The sequence below is a fragment of the Gavialis gangeticus genome, unplaced genomic scaffold (assembly GCF_001723915.1).
Source record: "Gavialis gangeticus isolate Ggan-Ray unplaced genomic scaffold, GavGan_comp1, whole genome shotgun sequence".
NCBI lineage: Eukaryota > Metazoa > Chordata > Crocodylia > Gavialidae > Gavialis > Gavialis gangeticus.
The window spans coordinates 62,622,705-62,649,708 of NW_017729025.1; the positions used below are offsets into that span (position 1 = coordinate 62,622,705).

General features: G+C 38.7%; 1 protein-coding gene across 3 annotated transcripts in view; it reads right to left on the minus strand.

The window, feature by feature from the left end:
* Positions 1-27,004, minus strand: part of NPAS3 (neuronal PAS domain protein 3) — a 992,068-nt gene that overhangs the window by 85,792 nt on the left and 879,272 nt on the right. For all 3 annotated transcript variants that reach the window (XM_019518905.1, XM_019518907.1, XM_019518906.1), the window contains one exon: positions 21,699-21,817. In XM_019518905.1, the coding sequence (XP_019374450.1) occupies positions 21,699-21,817 (119 nt within the window). The remainder of the gene's footprint in view (positions 1-21,698; positions 21,818-27,004) is intronic.

Sequence of the window (27,004 nt, forward strand, 5' to 3'; positions counted from 1 at the left end):
CTCTGGGAGTGTGTTGGGGGAAGACAGATTAAAGGATAAAGGCACCCAGGAGGGCTTGGAGCTTCTAACAGGCACAGGTGTGGAAGCCAACAAAGAAACTGTCCCAAAGAGATGGGAGCACAAGAAGAATGGCAAGAGACCAATGTGGCTGCGTACGGAGCTCATAAAATGCCTCAAATGCAAAAGAAAAGCATATAGGCAATGGAAGAATAGAAGAAGGCAGAGCTATTCAACAGCTACTTTGCCTCAGTCTTCACAAAAAAATTAAGCTGCAGCCAAAAACCTAATAAAGATTATCTGGATAAGGAAGGGGGCAAACTGAGGGATGAGATCACCAAAGAGACAGTCAGAAGACAGCTTTTGTTGGGTCTGGATGTATTCAAGTCAGCAACACTAGACGAACATTCCAGAGTCCTAAAGGAAATGGTAGAGGATATCTTGGAGCTGTTGACAATGATCTTCATAATGTCATGGGAGATGGGCCAGGTACTAAAGGATATCCAGTGGTCAAAAAAACCCAAGGGAAAAAAAAACAGAGTAGTGCATGCTCAAGCAGCACGCACTGCTGAAAAGCAGAGCCGAGCTGTCTGGAGCCATGCTGCAACTGTTGGCCAGGTTCTGCCTGACAGGATCATCATGGCTGCAACCCCAGGAGGCCCCCAGAGCCCCAGGTAAGGCTGCTGGGGCCAGTCCAGTGCTGGACCCAGCCTCCCCTACTGTCCCCAGGGTAACTTGCCATGTGCCAAAGTGCATATGGCACAGGCATTCCCCAGGGACAAGTAGCTGCAGTGCGAAGTGCGCTGCTGCTAGTTGTCCTGGGGAACAAAATGTCCATGTACTTCTGTATGCGCCCTTTGAGTTTGTTCTGAGTTTTTCGTAAGACCGAGTAGTTTCAGGGCCAAAATGTTTTAACAACACTAGAACTTACAGTCTTCAAGAGCCTTATCCATTGCCCATTTATGCTGAGATGTCTCAGGAATCTTTTCTCCTTCATGAAGTCATTTTACAGGCTATGGACTATCACTTTGTTGGTGACATAATGAGAAGAACTTCCTCTATCTGCCTCTGGTCAGAAACCTGCCGCTAGATCTTGATCAGGACCAGTGCAAGGGTGCCAGTTCAGATGGTGCTAAAAAGGAGGTTGGTCTGTTCCTGGTGCTGAGGCATGTGCAGTACTGAGCCAAGTTCCCTCCCTGACCCACTGTCAGACATGGAGCCAAGTAACTTGTCCAGGAGAAAGAGTCAAAGCTTATTCTCTCTGCCTTTTGTCATTCTCAGCTTGAAGGGTTGAAAGATCAAGCACCTGTTGGGGATATGGTTCTCTCCTAAGCAGAAGAGGCATTGTGTGTAGCTCTCAGAAGCCATCATATGAAGGACATGGTTGAAAATCCAGAAATCAGGTGACTCAGGGAAGGGCCACTGAACAAAGGGAAAAAATACCCTGCTACCTCCATTGAGGGAAGGGAAAGGGGAAAATGGAGAAAAAATGGGTAAGTTTGACCTGAGGTGAGTGGCTGAATGAGCTCAAAGTTTGGCTGATTAAGTCCCCACACAGCAAGGCCTTTTGGCCTCATCATAAAGTGGAGGAGAAGGTTAGCATCAAGCAGAAGCACCAAGCCTCAGTTGATGGCTACAGGCTACCCCACAGTAGAAAAGATCTCAAACAGCTTTCCTGGGCAGCAAAGTTGTTAGAAGAGTATAAGATAGAAAACACAGGATAAAGTATAGTTTTTCTAAAACTTGAAGCTTGTAGGAAACATAAAAAGCTCCATCTCTGTCCATGGATTTGAGAGGAACTGATGAACAAGGAGTGCATTCATAGGACATGCTCATTATCCCTGTGACAGAGGGGCACAAGAAGGGGAAGCACTAGAGTGTACTTTACAGTACTGCTAAGTCCAAACTGAAGACAACTGAAAGTGTGCATATACAAAGTTTCTCAAGGAAGAGGATTCTCCACAGTCTAAAGAAGTTTAGATGCAAGTATCTTGTGCTGAAAGTGACCATTTCACATCCCTCACAATCAGCAATTATTTTCAGAAAATATAATTAATACACACTTGTGGACATACCTGTATATTCAACTCTTGATGCACAAACTCTAATTTACAACCTCTCAATTAAGTTGGAGAGTACTGGCCTAAACCAGGCTACAGTGAGGTGGGTTGGCAACTGGCTCAGTGGCCAATCCCAGTGAGTGGTAATGGGGTGGCCTCATCCTGGAGGACCATCTCCCGTGGTGTCCCCCAGGGATCAGTGCTTGGGCCTGTGCTCTCTAACATCTTTATCAATGACCTGGATGTGGGAGTGAAAAGTGCAATGATTAAGTTTGCGGATGACACCAAACTGTGGGGACAAGTGGGCATGTCTGAGGACAGGGAAAATATCCAGGATGACATTGACAGGCTGGTCCTATGGGCTGAATGCAGTCAGATGAGGTTCAACAGGGACAAGTGCCAGGTCCTTCATCTGGGAAGGATGAACCCTCATCAGATCTCTATGATGGCTGGTGGTCCACTGGCTGGCACTGCATCCGAGAGGGACCTGGGGGTGACAATTGACCAAAGGATGAATATGAGCCACCAATGTGATGAAGTTGCCAACAGAGCAAATAGAACTCTGGCGGGCATCAGTAGGTGTGTCACCAATAGATCCAGAGAGGTGCTCCTCCCCCTCTATTCAGCATTAGTGAGGCCACAGCTAGAGTACTGTGTCCAGTTCTGGGCACCGCACTTCAAGAAGAATGTGGACAAGCTCAAAAGGGTGCAGAGAAGGGCCACGCACATGATCAAGGGCCTGGGGGATAGGCCTTATGAGGAGAGACTTTGGGACTGGGTTTGTTCAGTCTGAGTAAAAGAAGGCTGAGGGGTGACTTAATAGCCACCTACAAATATGTCAAGGGATTACACCAGGATCTGAGAGAGCAACTTTTCAGAAAAGTACCCCCTGGGAGGACAAGGATCAATGGGCACAAGCTAGTCGGGAAAAGTTTAGGCTAGACATATGGAAAACCTTATTTTCCATACAGGTAACCAAAATCTGGAACACACTTCCAGCAGAGGTGGTGCAGTCACCATCCCTGGAGGTGTTCAAGAGGAGGCTGGGCAAGCACCTCATTGAGCTCTTTTGAGCCTATTACCTCCTGCCCATGGCAGGGGACCAGACTTGATGATCTTACAGGTCCCTTCCGGTCCTTCTTTCTACGATTCTATCATTAGTGTACAAGCTGTGATTTGTGTACATGTACATAAAATGGGCTTACAGACATTAAAACTAGACCTCCTTTTATACAGCAATAAAAATATGCATATATTTTTCTCTGTTATAATGTTGCTGAAGATTATTTATTTTATAGGGGGTGTTATTTAGAAATGAACACTAGCGTTTTCAGCATTTGGGTTTAAAATGTGATCTTAATTCTTTTCATACAGACTAGTCTACATCCTACAAATGCTTGACTTTAAAACATGATTAATCCATTGACTTCACTAGAGATACTTTTGGCTTTTGGCTAAGTACACATGTAAGTGCTTATAAAAACAGGGCCTCAAATTACTGTGGCTTCTCAAGAGATATTTATGGAAAACTCCTGTATAATTTAACAGGATGAACTCCACAGGGTTCTATAGACTATAGCAGGAATATGTAGAAATCACTCTTAAAACCTTAGTAGATCTTAAACTACTAAGGTTTTTAATAGTTTTTTTAACAATCCTACAGAAATCTTTAAGAAGGATATAACTTATCTATTAAATTCTATGGGCGAGTTAGAAATATGTTCTATGGAAAGGGTATCATTTTGTTCCCCTTATATTCTATAAGATTTGTCAATAAAGGGAAATTCTTTTAACTATGAAAAAAATTATGAAGGCATTTAAATATTTGAACTTGGTGAGTCAATAGCACTAATGGGCCAGACTCTGCTGCTTTATGCCCTCATGAACTCCATTGATGTCTGGCCTTATGGGAGCTAAACAGGGTGCGAACCAGCACAAAATGTGGCCTAATGCCTTGCATGATGTGCTTCTACCACCATTTCTCCTGTTTTGTGACCTACTTACATTTTTCAGTTTTCTTAAATCTGTAGCAAAATCCACAGGGCTCTTTGTACAGAAATGTACTTTCAGTGAGTGAGTGCCCAGTTTAGTTGCTAAATTTAAAGCAAGCAGGACTATGGCACTGGATACTTTGCTGGATATATTTTCCTGCTTTGCAGGGTATTGGCTGCATGATCTGATAAAAACTGTGGCTAAATGAACTCTACAATTTGTATTCCTACAGCCACAAGTTTATTGGCTTCTTTTTTTTCTTTGGCTGTCTATAAGGTTCATTACTTACAGTTACTGCAGAATCAATCTGAACTGGCCAAAATCAGTGATGGAATTTATAGCACAATAAATGTACTGCCATACAAGCGCTGTTACACATGAAAGGGCCTGGGAATATTCTTTTCAGCAATCCTTCTACATAGCAGTGTACTGTTTTTATCAATTTAACAGAATCATCACAGGCATATTTTGAGAGGTGTAATCCTGACAGCTACACAGCAGATTTTCTCTGAAGCAGATACTGTTACAGGAAAACAATATTATTGATAAAATCTTAGCATATCAGAACACAGAAGAGAAAGAAACACATCTTTTTCATTCTCCACATCAGAGCTCTGTTGCTCCATTTTCCAAAAGTATAATTTGTATAGAGCTTCTTAGGAAAACATTTTAACACTTCTTGAGATATGAATTAATTAATAGATCAGTAACACCAAAATTTAGAAAAATAGCCTATTCACTGATATTGTGGTACTTACAAACTGGGAAGAGCACTCAAGGATAATACATACAGTATAGCACCAATAGTTCTATACTTATTAAGTCTGTAAGTTAAGATTTACATTGCTATTTAGTCTATTTTTCTTTCTAAGTGTCTATGGTATAGATATCTCATATTTTATGCCCTTTTGAAGTGAAGGAAGTTTCAACTTCAGCTTGATACATTACAAAAAACTATAGAAAAGACAGATAGTAGACTGTCCTCCCCAAAACTCAATTTCATAATATGCATGTGATTGCTAATAGGCAGGCACTAAAAAACAATTTTCCTTGACAGAGAAGAGCTGATAAATTGTCAACATAAACTCCATCTGTGGTTGCTCTAGTGATCTAAAGCTCTTCTGTGAGTTTTGTACTATCAAGTCTGCTTCTTACCACTGTATCCAAATTTATGAATGCCTATGACTATAAAGTGACTGAAAACAACCCATAATGCATGTTTGTTTATTGTGCATCAACTCTTTCTTCATTAGAAAAAACTTTTTCCAGTGCCCCCTTTTTTTAACTCTACATATATGGTAAGGAAAAGGCAAACTGTGTTTCCATGTTTCCATCTGAGTTGATTCAAAGCAGGGGTCTAATTATAAATAACCCTTAAATAAAAAGTTTGATAAAGCTAATTTATAGGACCCTTTGAGAGAGACAAGTACTGGAACTACCATTAAAATGGATAGCATTTGATTATCCAGAAGAAAAAAAATCTCCAATAGCTTGAACAGAGAAAAATAAAATAAAAGGCAACTCAGCTAGCGGTTTCAACAAGAGACATTCATGTTTCAGAGAGAAAATGTACATGGACATTGCAAAAAGTGTTAAAAGTGTGTCTTATTTAGTTCACATAAAATATAATTAAGCATTCAATTCAGGCATGTAAAAATTCTTCAGAAAAAAATCCAAATTATTTGTGCATAAAATAAGACTTGTTCATACTGAAAATCCAAAGAATTAATTTCAGCTTTAAACATCTCTCTACAGCTGACAACTGCTGGTTCTGATTTTTTAATGGCTTATAACTATTGAATGTTTGCCTGACTGTAAAAAATCAGATTTTATTTCTTGGACTAGTGTGTATTTGGGAGCAGTCACTCAATAGCAGATGAGCTGTGATTGGTCTGATACAAACGTATCTGACTGGAACAAAATGAGTTGATGTTCATGCTACATATGTATTTTCAAAGGTTGCTACAATTAATCAGTGGAAAGACTATCAAACAATTTGATCAGGGTCTTCTGCTGTGGAGGAGACACCCCTTTAATTCTATTTAGAAGGAGGTGATAACCTCTTAAAATAAAGCCATGGAACAATTCATGGTTCTTTATACTTCTCTTCATAAAAAGAATGCTGCAAGCTTTAGCAGGCTCAGAACTGGTGCATGTTGTTTCTCATCTTTTGTAAAGTCTATACGATTGTTTCATATATCCACTTAATTTTAAAAACATGATTCAATGTTATTGTAGGATAAAAAGAACAATAACCATTGCTCAACACTTCTGAAGGACAAAATCCTGCAGTCTTGGATCCAAGAGGCATGTAGCTGAATTTAATGAGCACCAAATTTAGGCAGAAGATATGCTTTACAGACTTACTTGGGCAAATTCAACTGATGTGCCATAGTGCTAACCATTTCATAAATACCCATATTAGACAGTTTAGGATGCAGAAACATATCAGATAGACATAAGCTACAATTAAAAGTCAATATGCTTCAACTGGAAGGACAGGGGAAAAGGTAATTTCCGAAATGCTATTACAAACAAAGGTGGAAAACATATTGTTTACAAATGATGGAACAGACCTTGGCAGTGTCCTTTTAATGGCAAGCAATTCATACGGCAATGTGCACAAGAAGTTCAGGGAGAATAAAATACCTATCCATAAAAATGTGTAATAAAAATTGTAGGCCTCTTCAGTGTAACCAATTCAGAGCTCAACTTCCTCTATGTGCAGTCTACATGGATTCTACAATACAAACTGCAAAATTAAGCATGAGTGAAAAATTATCCTTGGCCATAACATTCTGTTTTCCTCCCTGGTGCTTCTAGGTATCAGTGGAAACGAAGCAAGCCATTCTCTTATGCATTTGACAAATAATGATTATTTCCCTTTAGTATTCACAAAATGCTTAGTTATTAAGAGGAGTTACAGTAAAAATATAGTAATAACAATTAAAATTATTTATTTTACACAGGTTATAGATGTATTAATGTGCATAAGCTCCAGGGTCAATATAAGCCTTCCTCAGCTTTCTTTAAAAGCAGTGGGACTAATAAAGACTTCTGTTTTAACTTTAGTGAAATAACACTGAAATATCACCTCATTTTTTATGTCAGCAATGGTTTCTTTTTACCTCCATGATGTCAAAAGGGAATTATTATTATTAGAATGACAGTTTCCTAATGACGCTGTAAAAAGGAGAACCTGAAATCATGACAACCAAACATGTATATTCTGTCTTCTCCGTAGGTTAAGATAGGAGACAGGCTTAAGTCCAAGCCTCATAGTGAATCAAGCTTTTCTTTTCCTAGTGTGATTCTGTACAGCAGACCAAATCAAGAGCAATACCTTACAATTCAGAAGTGGAAGTGCAACCTTTCTATTTATTTATGTAAAGGTGATAAAGGTGATATTTATGTTAAGGTGATATTTATGTACTGTATTCACTCAATTAAAAGAGAAGGGTTTTTCCCCGCAATCAGAATGGAGGGGAAAAAAATCCTTTGTTTTATTACACTTGCATACAAGGGAACCTCATTAAATACACTATCTGTCATTAAACTGCTACCAAAAGCAGTATGTGCTCAGTAATGAAAACCAACTATGAAATTGATTAAATGCAGCCAACACAAAGCATAATTATAAAACACATAGCCCATTTTGGGCAAACATACTGATGGGAACCTACCAAAAGGATAGGTTAGTGCAACCCACTGGATTATGGTATATGATAGTACCCTTTGCATGGAGTCCTTCTCAGCACTGACTTTTTTTCCAAGTCATAGTGAGCCACAACACTGCATACATTTTGATTTCCTCTTCACTCTCACAGCTGAGCTGTGCCATTTTCCCATTTCCAATGATTCCTGCTTCTTAATCAACCTTAAATGTCTGGCAACCATCACCAAACACAGCCCCAAACAGTTCACTCAGAATCAATCTCTCAGCCTGTCACATATGATTAGAGTGGTCCTGCCTTCCACAAGGTGAAGCCAGACCAGATTGTCCTGTACCTCATCTGTACTTAAATTTTTGAAGTACCCCAGGACCCACAACAAGAACACTTGATTTGAATCATGAGGGGGTTAATTAGTACATGGTTCCTTTGTACAGGCTATTTTGAGTACACACACTCAAACTGAGCAGTGCTGGATTGTGGGGTCACCATGGCTTGAAATGCTGTTGACTCTGTTGAAGTTCAACCCAATGACCTGTTTGGTATGTCATGAACCTTTTAGCTTTGGACTAATAGCATATATAGTTTGTACTATATAGGTGGGTGCATCTACATGTGCTATTAAGGTGAGGAAATAAAATCTGGAACAGTTTGCAGTGGAGTTAATTGCTTCTGGGTACACTGTCTACATGTGTGCCTGGGACTGCAGCAATTAGAGCTGGGGCAAAGCAGCCCTGGGCTGGCAGGGTACATGGGGGATCAGCCCCAGGCTCCAGGTGGTGGTACCAGAGGAGCTGACAGGAACTGGGGGTCTGGCCCCAGGTTGGCTGGGCTGACTGAGAGCAATTTGTGCCCAGCAGTCACTATCCATGTAAGTCGTTAATCACAGTTAATTATTCCACTGTAAGTACTGTCTCTGACAATACTATCTTACGGTGGAGTTAATTATTTTACTGCACCCTAATACTGGTGCATGTACAGATGGTGAAGATTTACTGTGGAGCTAATTAGTCAAGTCCGCAGTAAAGTGCATATGCAGATGCATCCAGTAAGTACAGAAGTGCTGCTTAAAACTTGCAGCAGTTTCAATAAAGGTAAAGTGTATCAATTCTGGATGAATTAAGTCTATGGGTACTATATGCAAATTACTACAGGCATATTTATTTCAAGGTCAGTGTTTTTAAATTTGCTCCTCACTTCATTTTTGCTCAGGGAGAGCAGCAGTGTCTGACAATAAGGAGGGGGGAAGGGACTCCAGGGGGAAGATGTTAGGGGAGGCACAGGGCAAGGGCAATTCTGACGCCCCAGATTTATTTTCTCTGCTGTAGTTGTGGTGGGGTACAAATCCAATGTAAACCTCCAATAGTTATATTCTATACCTGGAAAATTATAAAAAAATTATAAATTTTCCATGTACAGAATCTAATTATTGGGGGAGTTATTTTATATTCAGGATTGCTTTATATTTGAGTAAATAAGGTATATTGTTTATGTTCCTGCAATTGTAGTAAAAATAAACAAACACTTCTTTCTAATAGATAAAGACCCAGCCCAGAAAGATGACAGGTGCCCTGCTATCCCCTGCTCACTTTAGGAGATCTGTACAATAGAAGAATAAGTGCATCATACATCATGTTCTGATACTCCGTGGCTCAGTTTCCCCATCCGTAAAGTTTGAATAAAAACGTGCACATCACAGTAAGCTGCTTTGTGATCTGCTTTATTTGGTGGTAGATCATTTTTCTTTCTAATAAACAAAGCTGGATTTCAAAGTACTTTGAACTTCGCATAGCCAGTTATGCTTGTATAAAGTGAATGAAAAGCTAGTTCTAAATGCCTTTACCTCAGGGAGTTACTGGAGAATTCTGATTTGCTGCCATTTTGTACTCATGCTGTTCACATAAAAATAGCTATATAAAGTACACGGCAGCCCAACATTTTTACACATGTCCATTTTACACAATCCTTAAATTATTTCATGGTTTGACGTTTTTTCCAAGATGAAAACGTTTGCTTTGATTCAGTGGATCTGGGAACTGGCATGCTCCCAAAGAAAGAGAATACTGATCCATTCGACTGCTGGCTGTGAGCTGAAAGCTGGATATACCATTTTCTAAATTAGTTGGAGAACTCAAGTAGAGCCTAAACCCTGAAGCTCCTTGGGGCTGAAAAATGTATTACAGTTTTGAAGGATTATTAAATAAATGTGTACATAATATTCAGACAAGGTTCTTTGGTTGGGTAAATGTGATCCCTTTCATTAGACCAACTAAGTAGTTAGAAAAAATTGTTCTTTGCAAGCTTTTGGGCACAAACATCTTTCTTCAGGGATAGGGAAAATCTTCTGGTGTTATGTGTTTTCCATAGTAGAACAGAAGCCAATACGCAAAAGGTAGACAAACCTACAAAATTCACTTTCTAAATCTACTGGATACAAAAAAAAAAAATCACAGAATAAATCCAGACATTGGATTTATGGCACATTATAACCTACTTGCCATCTGATAACCCCAGGCAATCTGTCTGCATTTTACCAGCTACATTCTATCACCAGTTCAACATTCCCCTGCTTACCTCCCCACCTATTGTCTCCCATTCCCTCCGAACCTCATTGCTATGCATTTGCATTTTCACAGACCTGCATTTTGCATATTGGCTTCTATTCTACCATGCAGAACACATAGCACCAGCAGACTTTTCCTCTGCCTGAAGAAGGGTGTTTGTGCCCAAAAGCTTGCAAAGAACAATTTTTCCAACTATTTAGCTGGTCTAATAAAAGATATCACATTTACCCAAAGAACCTTGTCTGCCTAGCTCCATAGACCAATATGGCTACAACCAGCAACTTTAAGGAATATTCATATATGTAAGGCTTGTTGAGTATTTTTCTTTGGCATCTCTGTTTAAATAAGAGCTTTCTCCTTTATGATCAGCTCTTTCATTTCTGGTGGAAAAAGACTCATTGGACCTGAACTACATCCCATGCCATGAAACTACACCAATCTCCTCCAGATGGAACCAAGAGAAAACTCGTTTGCTTGTGAGGAGGATGTTTCCTCTAACCTGTCTTTTCTCCCCTGCTGATAAGAAGGCTTATATTCTTTCCAATCCTGGCATGCAGGATAGAGGTACTATCGTGATTTTAATGAAAAAGGAATAATAGAATCGTAGGGTTGGAAGTGACCTCAAGAATCATGCATCCAACCCTCTGCTCAGATATAGTATGTGCAGTTGCTACAACATGCCAGACAGATGCCTATCTAACCTCTTTTTGAAAATCTCCAATGAGGTTTTGAAAAACTCTGATAAAGGAGACTGCACAATTTTCATCAGCAAGCCTGAGATTTTATGATTTTCAATCTAAATCTGCTTTGCCACAGCTTTGTCTCTGGCATTTGTGCTACATCCATGACAGTGAGGAAGTTGAAGTCTCCTTGCCTACTTACTGCTCCATCCTGTGCAAATGTCAGGAATAAGTACTCTTTAATTACTGAAAGCAGTCTTCAGACTGGATGCATAATTCTCACTCTCAGGAGACATTTTTATTCAGACTTTTTGGAATTAAAAATCCCCAAAATGTGTAGTTTCAAACAAAAATGTCCCTTTTTTAAAATGCAGCCTTGAGATTTTCATGCTTCTTGCCACCATCTAGCTGAACAACTACAGTACTGAAAATCCAAACACACACAAATTCATAACACCATAAAAGTGCACATTAGCATTTAAATGCTCAGTCAGTTCATATTCCTCTAATTCATAAAAACTTTACTTAGCTTCACTAACAAAAGAAAATGGAGCTGTTCATGTCTGTCTGTTACTTCCATTCACTAGCACTGCATGGGTCAGCCACCTGCACAGAACAGATGCTTTTCTGGCAACTGGTTTTCAGTGGTGTCTCTCTCCCAGTCCCAGCCTACAGCCCTTTGTCAAACAGACAGGTAATGAGGTGAGGAGCCAGTGGGAGAACACTGGCAGGATTTCACAGCTAGAACATTGTATTATAGCTAGAACATGAGGCATTATATTTTGGATTAATGTTTACATCCTTATGTTACATTGATGTTCTCTTATTGCATGTAACTGGTTGAAGAATAAGAACTACATCTAAAAGAAAAATGTGGTTGGATTGTCTGCTTGGGTTCATGAAAGTTAACATATGTGGGAGGCATTTAGTCTACGGTAAAAATATGGTTCTTACAATTGCATGTATTTCTTGAAAAACATATGACTATGCCTTTAGCTACAGACTATTTAATATTTACTATATATACACTGTCTACAAGCAACCTGACTTTTCTTTCACCTCCATCCAAGTATAAGAGGAATCACTACACCGAACCCACTGGTGTTGAACCAATGCAAAGTGGGTAAAAATGACAAGGGAATTGGACTGAAGATCTTTAACTTGCTATATACATTACTATGAGACCTCATGAGCATGGGTCACAAGATCTATATTTCTTATTCAACCACTGCTGATTTCATCTTACTAGGTTCAGGTGATATGCAAGAACTGAAAAATGAATTTTCTTACACAGACATATTGAGCCCAATTCACTCCTGACATAAGCAGATATAGCAATGATATTCAGTTCCATTTCCCTAATAAACCACAGTTCTGAATTTGGCCAACTGTTTTTAGCTAAATAAAATATAACACTGCTCATGGAAAGACAGACTGTTGCTGCTAAAAGGGAGACAAGTGTGGCCTTCTGCCTTCATTTAGCATCAATTACATATATTTCAATTCATCAGCTCCTTGTTTTTTCCAAGCCTGCTGTGGAGAACACAGAGTAACTACGAAGAGGTGTGGGATCAGCCAAAAACTGACTGCCAATCTACTACAGTTACACACTTTATAAAATATTTACATGCCGAAAGGGCAGAGGGCCAAACTCTCCCTTGGCACTGGCTACCCACACCACTGAGAAGCAGCAGAGATATTGGCAGGAGCATCCCCTGATGTGGGAAGTATTTTGGTTGGTGGACCTTCACAATCCATTGCTGGCTCCTCCAGTTAGCAGGAGAAAGGCATACGCTAATCCAGAGCCAAGAACCACTGGCAGAGGATGGCAGCAGACATTCTAGGTAGTTTTGGGGACTGAATATATGTCTGCTTCAGCAGATACTAGTCTCCCGGGAACAAGGTATGTTTCTCCTAGCACACGCTAGGCACTATTCTGCCTGGTTGTTTCTGTGGTGAGAAAAGATTCCCACCATTCTCCTTCCACCCAGCACTCTCTGCTCAAAAACTAGCACCTAGCCCAACGGGTAAGTTACTGCTGTATATGGACAGTATTTACTTAAGAATTTACTATTTCATAATCATATTCCACTTTTCATTAAAAATCCAGAGGTTTATATTCACCAATTAACGTCACAAATATGTTGTACTTTCAAGACTAAAACTATGTTGCAGTCCTTCCTAAAGGAATACTCTTCATTTTTAATATTTTAATATATATAGGACTGATTACTGATTTCCCATTCATTTTACAGCAGTAAAACCCTACTTACTTTACTGGACTTGACTTTAGATTTATACCTCTGTGAAGTCATGATCAGGGTAGCTGCAACTAAATGTGTGATGATACTCTCTTTCGCTCTGTAGCTGTTTGTTCTATAATAACCTAATTCAGGAATGGATGAACATAGCCAATCTCTCAAAAATACTGAGTTTCTTCAACTTAATCTTTATGTTTTCTTTTAGATTCCAGTTTTTTGGCCTTAGCCAGCTCCCATTCAAATAGTCTACCTGCAGTCCTATTCAGTAGTTATGACCTGCAGTCATAACTTTTCTTAAGGTTATATGAAAAGCGAAGACATGGCTTGAGGAGAAACAATGATTTAGGTGTCAATACTGCATCTGTAGTTGTCACAAGGAAGCCTGGATCACTGAACAATGCCTGAATCTCTCTAGTTTTCAAACTGCTCCTGAGAAGGCCTTATACATAATGCTAACTGGCTATCTGTTTATATAGACACTATCACCAATGTGAACACCTCACACATATTAATGAATGTACCATCACAATATTTTTGCCACGTAGGGGAGCATTTACATTCCTATTTAAAAAATGTTCAGCATTGAAACTAGGAACTAATGGGAGCCGTTGGTGCTGAACACTTAAAAATCCAGTTATGTTAGATTCTTAAATGGGAGTTAAGCTTTATTGCAAACAATCCCTACTGACCTAACTCAAAATCTCACAACTCTCTCCCAGAGCCAGGAAATGAACCCAGATCTCCTTAGTCCTGGTTTAAACCTTCCTTTCTCCAACTATATTTTTTAGCTAAAGGTTAACCCCTCAAAGGCTCAGACTGACATGTTAGTGTTTGTGTCCCTTTGTAAGTAATGTTGCATCTTTACTAGTTAACAGACTTCCTTTTGATGAAAGGTCACCGATTTACATGGGTGAATTCTAGATCAGTTCTTCCTCCCTGACAAATTACTTGCAAGTCTCCTATGTGCTGAAGAAACTGGGGTATGTCTGTGCTGACATTTAGAAAATTCTCTATATGTTTCTTGCTGTTGGTTTCTTATTCCTCCTTCCCTCAATTAATGTGTGTCGAGGAGGTGTGGCCAGAGCCATGTAATGAAATGCTATCTTCCATAGTTTTCTTTCTCCCTATATGGAAAGGTCATGCTGTGCGCTCTAATATCCCACCTTATAATGAAAAAAATGCCCAACAGAAAGGAAAAGATTTAAGGAGAAAAATGATGAGAGAGAAGTGAAGAATTCAAGCTCAACTACAGAAACTTGGTTGTTTAAATTTAAGTGCTTTAATCCACATTTGGGGGCTACAGTAAAAGAGGGTTGTCTATTATGGATGCTGCAGAGCTACAAGTCAATACATCCTCTTGAAAATAAGCCCACTGAAAAACATCGTTTTGACCTTCTGAATAATATGCCTGGAATCAAGGAAAGGACCAGTATAGACTGATCTTTTTCTGCCCATTTAAACTTTTTAAAATTTGTTTTAAAAAGGTAATAGCATACGGACTAATTTCTGCCCATATGTGATTTTGCTGCCACTGGGAGTGCATTAAAAAACTGAAATAATACTGAAAACCTATCTGATATGAAAGTCATCTACTGGTGCTAACTAGTATGGCTCAGAGTACATAATAGGTCATGCCCTGATGATCACTTTTCTCAAGGAAGGACTCCGTCCTCACCTGATCAGCACCAACTTGTAGCACTGTATACTTCTAAACCACAGAGAAATATCTTCAAAGGAATAATTTTAAAACTAATGGTAGGATTCTAAGGCACAAAAAGCAGTCAGGCATCCAGCTTCCTAAATTTAGGAATCTAAAACATTAAATAATGGAAAACTTGTAACTAAAAATAAATGCTGGGAAAGTTTTCTGACATTATAAGGCTGTGAATGCAAATATTAGCGTCTCAGAAAGCCTTTCAAGCTTGGGAGGCAAGTGGCTACCTAGCACACTAGGATTTTAAAAGTCGCATTACAGAAGCCATTTAAGTGAAAGTTTAGTTTCAAACAATAGTGTTGAAAATTAGCACTGCATAATATAAAAATGAATTAACTTAATCTGCAAAGACTATTTTATGGAAATACTTTTACAGAATTGTGAACATTTTTCAGTTCTGCAGGTGTACATTATTCAAAACTATTTTATAGACATACTGATTTATGAGGCTTAACTAATCAAATTTCAGTCTTCATTACTGAAATTCTGGAATTGGGCCTCTGACTGAATATCTAATTTCTAGTTTTCACAAAGTTCATTAAATACAAAAATTCCACAGTATAGTTCTGTATAATATATCCAATGGCATTCAATATTGTGTTGTCATATCATAAAGTAAAAGCAATGTATACATGCAGTATTTTGACTTTAAAATTGTGATTTGGTATCACTCATTAATAAAAACACTTCTTAAACCTCCTTAACCAACTTCTCCACAGTTTAAGAATGTCAGAGACAGAAAATACTAAATAATTGGCAGTTGATTTGATGACAGTTGTGACTGTGCCCTCAACACTGCAGGTTTCAGGTTTTGTACCCATCAGTGATGCCTCAGTACATTTTTAGAAGGAATAATAGGATTTTAAGATTTCAGAAAGTCAGAGAATTAGCATATTTTCTCACACATAACACACCTTTTCACCAAAAAATCAGACCCTCCAAAATTGGATGTGTGAATTAAGCATGGAAGCTGATTTTCTGCAAGGGTAAACATACCCTGCTCCGATTCATGCCTCACAATGCAGCAGTTATTCAATTACTATTCAGACAGCTAAATCGATTGACTTAATGGCTCACTGTTCTTCACTCCACAGGTGTTAATGATCACCCCTCTTTTTTAATGGTTTTGTCTATTCCACTGATCAACCTAACCTTTCTCAGGACAATTTTGCTATCTGCTAGTTGCTTCTGGCCTCTCTCTTCCTATTTCACAGCTCTGGTGACTCTTTAACTCTTTAAAATCGTAGATCCACCCATGGAGACCAGCAGCCAGGGATGGTAAGTCAGTTGAAAATGAGGTTGAGTCAGCTGAAAATTAGAGTCTGTCCCTGCTCTATGCAGATATAACTGGGGGGGGGGGGAATTGTTATTCATTTTTTTCAAAAAACAAGGTGAATAATATATTCCAAGACATGCTGTATGCAAGAAAATATAGTATGCCAAAAGTCCTTTCTCTCCATATCTTAAATCTGTGTGCACATTATTTCTAGATCCCAAACCACTTTGCAGAGACACTGGGAGCTCACTTCAAGGCAAAAGGGTATCTGTGACATGGCAAATATTTATTTCCCAGTAATACAGGCTCAAATGTTTAAGGCTATACATAAGAATTTACTTCATCTAGGATAGTCTTCTATTTGCTTACACAGTTACTAAAATGCCTACCCTGGTTCTTTAATGACTCATTCCTTAATGACTCTAATGGTAATTTTGTCTAAGAAAGGTTGAGCCCATTTTTTGTTAAGATACAGAAGGATGCAAATAGTGATATTCAGCCACACACCCAAGCAGAAGGCAGTGCAGTTATACCACTTTAGGCAGTTAATATACAATGGACCGATACATGCTGTACATCCCTTGGGATGGCTTTCTCTACAAACTGCTGGGCCGGAGGATAGGCATTGTGGCAGCAACCTGTGATGAGGCAGCTGATGTTGCTTGCCCCATATTTAAAGGTTTGCCATTGTGACAATACAGAGAAGAGGAATCTCTTTATGCTCCTTGTGCACCTCTCTAATGGCCTTGTGATGGGTATGTACTTTGGAAGTCATCAGAGTAATCACAGGTCCCACATTAGGCATTGATTGGTGTCCAAGCCATAATGCAAGCATTTATTATGTGAATCCAAACAGAAGCATTTCCACCCAGGGGGAAGAATTTCATAAATCAGTTTTTCCTAGTCACACACAGCAGCAGACATGGGTGAGTTTTAAGGGAAGAAGTAGATAGAAAAATTTAGAGGGGGGTACAGCAAGTACAAGTGTTAATATAGCTCATGGGCCAGAGCAGAATGGCTCTGCTGGTATTCCTGGCTCTGTCTTCCCATCCTGCTTACTATGCTTTGCTTGAGAAACTCATATTTGGCCCTGAATGTTTAAATATGCATGTAAAGTCTTAAACCAATCTGCCATGAAGGGAACATGACACAACAATAACGTAATTGGATCTGAATGAAGTGGTCTTCAAAAAATGGCTTTGATATGCCTAAGAAAATGGGACAATAGAAACACTGAAAGAGGAAAAAGTGTTTAGTAGATAGATGAGGTCTGACCCTCAGACAGAGAAAAACAAAGAGAGAAATAGATAAAAATAGAAAGAAATAAAATCCGAAGAAAAACTAGTCTCTTTGTATCGAAGACGAAAAAACAGAGAAAAGATGAAGTGATACATTTCTAGCAGTGAAAAACACAGTAAGTCTTTGCATCATGTATCATAGACAACAGCTGTAACAGTAATAAATTCTGAAGCTTTCAGTGAATAGAATTATTATCATTGTTTCTTTTTATTTGTTTTCATTGTGTTCTGTCACCTGACTACATGTTTTATGTGAGTTTTTTTATATGGTTGTAGATGTGCTTACTGAGCACTGAGTATATAGCAAGGTATGTTAAATCTCCTTATAAGGAGGAGCTTTCTTATCATTCTCTAGCATAAGCATAGAAGCATTATGAATAAATAGGGAAAAGCCTGCTCAGAAGGAGAAGAAAGTCAGAACCCAGCAAAAGAAGGGGAACTGGGGAGATGGAGCATGGACTTCCCCTATTACAAATAAAAAAATAATTTTTGTATTAGCATCATTTTAAGAACAGAGAGACCAAGCTATTGTCTGCCTTAGTGATTCAGGCATCTTTTTTTAAAATCTGATTTCAGTTGTATACAAGTATTTCTGAAGCAGGGACTCTCCTGTTCTGAGGACTGTCCAAGTACCTCATAGAAAATCTCAATCACTAATTGTCTGAAGACCCACTTTCTTGGGTTAGCCGTTTGAGTGGCAGGTCTTAGAGAGAGCTGCATACCTACCCTGCCCTCTAGATCATAGACAGTCATTTTTCATTGTCTTATGGGGCAGAAACTGGTGGTCTGCATTTTTATCTTGTACTACTGATTCATGTTGAGACAACAATAGGGCATTTCTTTGAGGTATGTCCAGAGTTAATGCAATGTGGCAATTTGGCTAGGTCTTCTTCCTTTATCCATTTTGTGTTTTTTTAACTATCTGTCCAGCTGCTGGTCCCATTTTAACTTTAATGAAATGTGTAACTGAACAGTTCTGGAAGGCTTGAGTTTGGTCCAGAAGTTTACATTTTGGGAAGTCAGTAAATAAGCTGGTAGCTTTCCCGTAAATGTGAGTGACACTCGGTATAGAACCTGAATTTTATTATGCTTCACTTGCTCAGCTCCACACAATGAGAATCACATTAAACTAAAAAGGTCTTGCATTGATTTAATATACAAATGATCCACCTTTTCTACAGTGAATATAAAATACAAGTTAAGGCTCACTATTGATGCTATTGCTAAGATCCACAATATTAATATCCATTTTTTTAAAAGTAAGTGAAATAGAACTTTCATGTCAGGATACAAATGACTTTCCTTTCCTTTCCCTTCTACATACAGTCATTTTTAAATTTACCAAACTCTATAACCCTATGGAGATATGCCTAGTTATAAGGGCTAAGGGTCTTACTCCTCTATATGATAATACTCATGTTAAAATGAAAATCATTTTAAGAAAATTTTGCAATTTTCATACACTTTTTTTGTTCTCCTGAAAATAGAATATTTGGTCTTTCAAAGTTTTGCTCTTTTGTCTTCCTCTCTCACCTGAGGACATAATCTTCTGCTTTTAATATCACAATTAGAACTGTCATTGTTTCATGAGATGTCAATAGCTCTTTAAAAAGAAACTAAATGTGTATTTATATGATGAAGTATAATATCTTCTTCTACTGTGCAAATACTCTAAGGTACATTTCAGAAACTGTCTGACCTTTAAATCTCAAACTTTACATTGTAAGCACAAAAGGGAAATCCTCATACAAATATCTTGGTATAAATCTACTTTGACAGCAAATCCAGAAAAATGGCCCCATCTTGTTTTGCCTATCTCTTCTAGCTTCCTCCTGGGCCCAGCACAGCATAGGATTATAGAAGTCTAACTAGTCAAAGTAGGGAGAACAAAGAATGGAACTTTAGCACAGCGTCTTTCCCCTGTATTTTCTGTTATTTCCTGTATTCTTGGTTCTAATATTATTCTGTAAATAAAGTACTGGTGAAAGATATCACACTGAAAATGTTGAAACACAAATTATTTTCTTTATTTGTATCACAGTTATTTATTAGCATCAGCAACAACAATGCAAACTGCCGGCCAATGTACCCAAGAGCTAATTTAGCTGTACTGTGTCTAAGGGTTAGCATGTTGTTGTTCCTAACACAGGTCCATTCATTCCTTGGCCTAACACTATTAATGCAGGTACCAATTTTCATGTTTTCTGTGAAATGGATATTGGATGAATTGTACTAACTGCATGAACTCAAGTGTTGACAACTAAAGAGATATCAGATAATAACTTTCTGGTACCTTCTGAAACCAGTAACTTGGAGGTAAAACATTCTTTGTCCCATTAAAAATCATGAGATCATATAGATCCAGGTACCATTCAGAAGAAAGTCTCCAATTCATTTACTTTCAAAGAAGATATTTTTATCAGGATATTTTCAGGAGCTAAGTAGAATGCCTTGGTGTTGTTAGATTCCCAGAGATTATTTCGGATGGGTGGAATGAGAAATTTTCTTTCGAAACTACTCTATGTCTTTATCGGTAAACTAAAAATGTTGTTAAAATATTTAAAATGATCACTGACATTTACATCCTCTTTAAATATGTAAACATGCTCAAGCTTACTTCTTTAAGTCTGTGACTGTCACTCAGTTATTTGTCACAATATTGTCACAATACTGACTGGCTGAGATATTTCATTTTACAAAATGACAATATTAAAAACATGCTATTCCTTATAGTCTTGATGTGCAGTAAAACCACCCATAGCCATGGGCTTTGCGAGCCATCCATGATTAAAAAAGAAAATTGAGACTGTGGTAAATAAGGAAAAGGAGACTTTTGTATCTTGAAAAAAAATCCAACACTAAGATTTTTCTTGGGGATAAGTTAGCCCCTAAAAACACTGCCTCATGGACACATAGGCTGCATCTAGGCATTGCATGTTAAATCATGCACGGTGCTGCTGATTTGCAGAGCCAGGGCAAAATTTGCTACCAGCTTTTCCCAGTAGCAAAAAAAAAAAACCTGGAAGAAAAACGTGGTGCAAAGCATGCCGAAGTGGCATACAGTGGGACAAATGCAAAGATAGGGGAGCTGCTTAGGGCTGCCTGCTCCCCTGTCTCTGTGTGCTGTGGAGCCCTTGCAATGAGGCACCCTGTGCCCCAGCCAGCTGCTCCTCGGCGGGCTGGGGCACTGGGTTCCTCAAGACGGAGGATCAGGCAGCTCCCCTGTCTCCACGTGCCTTAGCATGGGGGCTCCACTGTGCAGCCCCCATGCTGACATACGTGGAGATGGGGGAACAGGCTTAGGGCTGCCTGGTCCCCTACCTGCAGGCACACTGTGCCCCAGCCAGCCAGGAAGCGAAAGACTGGGGCACAGGATGCCTCAGTGTGGGGGCTCTGCAGCATGTGAAAATGAGAGAGCAAGCAGCCTGGGGCCACTCCCCAGCTTGCTGGGGCTAGCGTGCCTTAGCTTAAGGGCTGCCTGCCAGCTAGCCCTTCACTGAGGCACCCTGTTCCCTAGCCAGGCCCCCCTGCAGCACATGGAGCAGCAGGACAATGTAAAGCGCACAGGCAGGGGCATGCACTATGGCACAAAGTAGCGGTACAAGTTTGTGCCACTATTATTTGTGTTGCTGCAAACACATGCCCCTGCTCATGTAGATGTGGCCATGGTGAAAGGAAAATGGTGGAAAAATTCCTTGTGTAGATTGCTTTCTAGTTCAGCCTGAATAGTGAAGAAAATTAAATACCTATAATATTCTATCTGCATTAAGAGCTGCTACAGTAATCACTCAGTGAAACATAACTTAAAGTGAGACTAACTAGAAATATGTATAGCAACTGCCTAATATGAATAGTAAAGCTAGTCTGACTTGCATTCTTTGGCTAAATACATTCCTATCCTGACACTTTTCTGAAGGGCTCTTCTGAAGGGTATATTGAGTGTTGTGAAGAAATGTTGTTCTAATGAAGATAAATATGATGGAGGCTTAGCAATATTACAAACCTCATACTAGAAAGATTGTACTTCTGTTTCTTTAATGAGGATGAAGGATATGCAAACAAGCAATAGTTAATTCCTTTGTCTATTCACATAGGTAGGGTGAAGCAAAAATTAACATAATACCCACAAATGATATAAGGTTGGATAAAACTGAGGATGCCAATATTTCATAGAACAAAGCTTACTTTGTATCCTGATGATTTGATGTGCACTCCTCGCTTGGTCAGTGTAGATTTCATTCGGATGAAAAAAGAGCGCTCTAGGTTGTTGTCAGTGGTTAGTAGATTGGGGCTTGTTGATTCCACTAGGGAATAGAGGGGGAAAAAAACATACACAGATTATTTAGATTTTATACCTCCCCTCTCAGATATTTCTCAGGTGCAATCCTTGAACTTACTAAAAATAAATGACTGATGGATGCTAAGAGTGCTGTAATCAATTTACCTTGTTTAGAAAATGTTTACTTAGCAAAAAAGATGGAAAAAAATATATGTGTACATAGTAACTCTCATTTTCAAAAAAAAAATTAGATACAGAGATGCCTCATTAACTCTTTCCTACACATTTCTATCATAGCTATTTCTTTGCAGACACTCAAATTCCTTCTTGTTATGCAACCGGATAAATATTATTTAGGCGACAAGGCTGCCTACTAAAAGGGGTCTGCAAGTTCTATTTCAGAATCCTATTCCCCAGTCCCCTCACCTTGCTTGCTGAGATACCTAAGGGCAAGGCATTTCAGCTTTTGGCTTCTTAGTTTCCTCATTAGTTAAGGTTAATTAATGTCCATAAAATACTTTGCAACCCTCAGATGGAAAGCACTGGGGTTATTATTATTATTAATAATAATTAATATTAGTGACTAATTATAGCGGAATGTCTTCATGGTCCATTTAGCTTCAAGTGAAGTTTCTTCTTTGAAACTACAGATCTAACACATGTGTTCAATTCCCTGAACCCCAACATGTATAGTAAATAAGAAAATCTGGTGGGAGTTAAGTATGATTAAATAACATACATATTGCTGGGTGACACCATATTATCATATTCCACAGGCAGTATTTCAATAGTTATATTTTCAACCCAAATGCTAACATGTTCTCCTTTTTCAAAAATACAAGTCATGGGAACATTCTTGAGCAATCCTACAATAACAAGCTGCTGCTGGCAATTAAACATATTGTGGTTCCATGAAAAAAAAATTATAAACAACAACAAAAAGGGGATTTTTAAAGATCACATTGCTGTCTTTTTAGAGAGTGTAACCAGTTACTGTTCAAAACTATTCCAAGTAAAAAAGCATTTGATATACAGCCTATAGATGCACCACTTGTTTTTGAGCTAAGGATTATTTGGAGTTGTCCTTGTTCTAATGTGGTCACATTATCTTGTATTTATGGTATTTCAACCCGTGTGATGAAACCAGTGACAAGAATGCCCCTTTCTTTAGCGTCTCTTATGGTTTTTTGTTTTAGAGAGCATGGATTCGATGTCATTTTAAATGTACAGCTCTTTATCACTCGAGGGAAAAGCAGAGCCATGTTATATTTAGTACTTTCATTTCTTCTGATTAAATATGAATTACTATGAAATTTTTCTCATCATCTAACACGCCATAATACGCCAACAGCTTTTTAATACACTATATAAGCACAAACTTCTGCTCTAAGAGTTTAATTTGCCCCTCTAATCCAATCACATCAACCTTATTTCTCTTATCAGAGATTCCCATTTTGAATTAAATGAGCTCATTAGTTTTAATCAAAAGCAGAGAGATCAAAACTTAAACGTAAATGCTTTAGATCAGAACTGTCAGTCAGCCGTGCAGTTCTATTTTACTAAAACACAAGATCAGAGACCCTTAGAACCAATTTTTTCTCGTAAGGGATGCCGAGAGCTTGAAGATGCTATATCCTTTTTTTTTTCCCAAGGACAGATTATACATTTAAGGTTAGACTTAATTTAGAGCATTTTTTTTCATCCTGGTGGAAATGGAAAAGTATGCCAATCTGCTGTTGTCTCTTTCACATTTATTGGTGCTGGTCCTTGGAGACCTGAACAAACGTGAAGCCATCAGAATCCATGCCACAAACCCGGCCTCAAAAAATTCAGCTCTGTTCAGCAATATCATGTTTGTAACATCTAAGAAATTATACTTTCAAAGAAAGGAAATGTGCTTCAGGGTCAAGGTTACTGGAACCCTGAAACAGCAATGCAGGGTCACCAGGTTACTAGAAGCACTGGTGATGTGTGGATCATTATTAATTATTACTATTATTATACAGTACTCTACAGTACAGTGCTTAAAGAGTACATTAAGAAACCACAGCATGGGTGCTTCCTGCTGTGTGAAGAAATGCTAGAATCAGCCTAACAAATTCACTAGTTGTAGTCCGGCACATTATACCCTAACATAGGCAATAAGTACTATATGCCCCCATGTGTTGTAATGGTAATTACCAAAACACACAGAAGTAATGTTAATTAAACATACAACATTAAATTTGAATAACATTTAGGTGGTGGAATGCTCTTGCCACACCTGAGAAGAAAAAAAGATGAGACTGACATTTTAACCTTTATTTCCACTTTTGTGAAGGAAAGCAACACAGCCAAGATTTAGTACAGTGTACTGGGTATTGAATACTTCCTGGCTTCTTGTTAGCTTGTATATCAAGCTTACCATAATTTTGCTTTTAATCTGATATCTATAACAACTATATATCTTTCACTGAGGATCATAAAATGCATATAATTTATGCAGCAGACTGGAACAGCATCTATCACATAAATATGTATTTAGACATGTTTGATTTTCTTAAAAGTGCCTGAAGAGTGTATATGAGAGGTGGGATTAGTTACCTAAAAGTCCAAGGCAGTTTAAGAACATCTTTCTGAGTGTCTCTCCAGAGAAAACCGTTATGGTAGATGAAACAGAGATGCATTTGGGCTTGCACCAACCACAGTAAGGGACTGTAACAATGCTAATTATTATGATTCATGCAGAATTTTAAAGGTAGGATAGTCACAGTATGTGCTCATTGATGTCAGTAAAATCTACACTGAATACAGCCCATTGTGAGACCTCTGCATTTGACTTTAAATGCTAATCTCTTAGACATTTAAGGTGTTTTCCATTTATAACACTGGAGACTAGCAATCAGACTGACATCAGAATGAAACTTTGCAACACTTATTTTTTTAAAGACATTTTTTAAAAACTTCAGAAAACTCAGATACTAGTAAAGTACATTTTGTTTGATACCCTGGTAGCTGAAATGCCCTTTTACATTAAAAAATACGTTGCTGCTGGACTAAATCTACCAAGTTCTAATCTTACACAAGCTATTTCTCTGAATTATAAACCTTTGAAACGGAATATATAGAATGCATACACTTCATGTTGACGGAACTAGTAAAAGGCACTCAATGTTATACACTGTCTTTGCAAAAACAGGTAACTGTAAGAGCAGCTATACTTGTGTGTCCTGTGCTGTCTTCAATGGACAGCATTCAAAGAAATTCTTTAGACTCTTGGAATTGCTATGGGAGTCCACTACAGTTCTGAGAGCACAAGCAATGGGTTACCTGTTTCTAAGGGTATCCAAATACCAAATGTGGTATATCTGGGCCGAAGTGTTACCAGAGTCTTAAATGCCATTTGAAAACCACAGAAGCAAAAAAGAAAAAGTAGGAACTAATACCCCAGTCCCATGAAAGGCTCCAAGCATTTGGATTCCAGGTCCAGTACAGAGCTCTGTTATCATTCTGCATCATGTTAGGAACTATTTATTTGCTCCAGGTCCCGCAAAAAGTCATGCATGAGTTCAACTTCACATAGTTCTATTAACTACAATGGGAGTATTCACACGTGTATAGATAAGCATGTATATGTTCATAGGTTCTGATCCTGCAGTGAGCTCCACATGGATAGAGTCCTGTGTGGATCCCCACTAATCCCTGTAAAATGTAATGCAGAGCAGCGTAATTCATACCTATCTCACAGCAATAACAGAAACACCAAATCCATGTCTGAGGCAGAAAAACGTACGTATTCAGATAAATAACTTGTCCCCAGGATGAAAGAAAGCCGCAAATTTCATTTATGTCTTAAAGCCAAGATAAAGAAGAAAATTCTGCCAAAGCTACTTAAATGAATCTTTAACCACTCATGCCTTTTTGTCATCTGTATTAAAAAATTTGGGACAAGAGAAGAAAGAGAGAATTTTACCACGTTAACATGTGAAAAGTTTTTTTGTGATCATTCTTATAGAGGACCAGAAATGTCAGAGGGGTATGTGAGAAGCTACAAAACAAATAAATCTGATGATCTCAGTGGAATCTACAGGATAAATACTTGGGTTTTAACTTAAAGGAACTCTTGGCCTTGGCATCATTGCAATAACTTTTCATCAGCTATTTTCTACTTGCATAAAAAGCTTTTAGATAAAGTGAACAAAGAACAAAAACCTGTTTAAGCAATGTGAAGACCAAATAAGAAGGAAAATTCACATTAATAGAAAAGGGGCTTGTACCTTTCCTTGTGTTGGATACTTATAAACATCTCCCCAAGTTTTCTCAAAATCTAGTAACAGCTTGCACATATGACTGAGAATCATCAGATTCAGTTGTGTAACTGGACAACACAGATCTATCATTTCTGGTTGGTCCGGATGTTTCTGTTCCTCTCCCCCCTCACTGATGCGACAGTAGGCCAGCATGGCCCCTGAGGCAGAGGAGGAGGGACGCTCCCCCCTCATCGCTCCAGTGGCCACACACAGCTGCCATGGCATCCTGGGGCGGGGGGAGGGAGTGGGGCTATTCTCCCCTCAGCCCCCAGGGCAACACAGCAGGGTCTGCCCACCTCAGGCACTGCCAGACACTGCTCTAGCAATCCCCAGCTCCTGGCCTGAGCAACTGCAGGCATGTTGCTGTTACAAACCAGTTCAACCTAGACTAACCTGCAAAGGTTTAATCAATTCAAGCTCCAACTTTCTGAATGTCTGTCCCTAGCCCTAATGCTTGCAGGGCTAAAAGGAGTAACTTCCAGTATATATAATGCCTCTAATATGTTTGTGTGTATTATATATTATTATATATTATATATTGCTATGACCCATTAACTGTTAAAATGGGAGCTTCCTATTCCTGGAAAAGAGTGATTCTAATCTTCCTAAGGAGATACTTACCACTTGTTTCTAACCCAAGAAGAGTCTTAAAATTTCAGTGTCATTAATGAGAAGAACTACTGTAGATACAATTAGAGGTTTCTAAAATGTATTATTTCTACTAGTTACAATTCTGTATAGTTGGACAAACTGCCTTAGGGGAGGCCCCTAAGGAACCTGGATGTATAGGGGGGGTTGGGCTTCTGAATATCTGGTACAACAGAGGCAACTCCTTCTCTGCATATGGTAGGACAGCAGGGGGGGGTCAAGACTCAGGCTTGGGCTAGGTTGGAAGAGACCTGGGGGTGGCTGGGAGGGAGGTG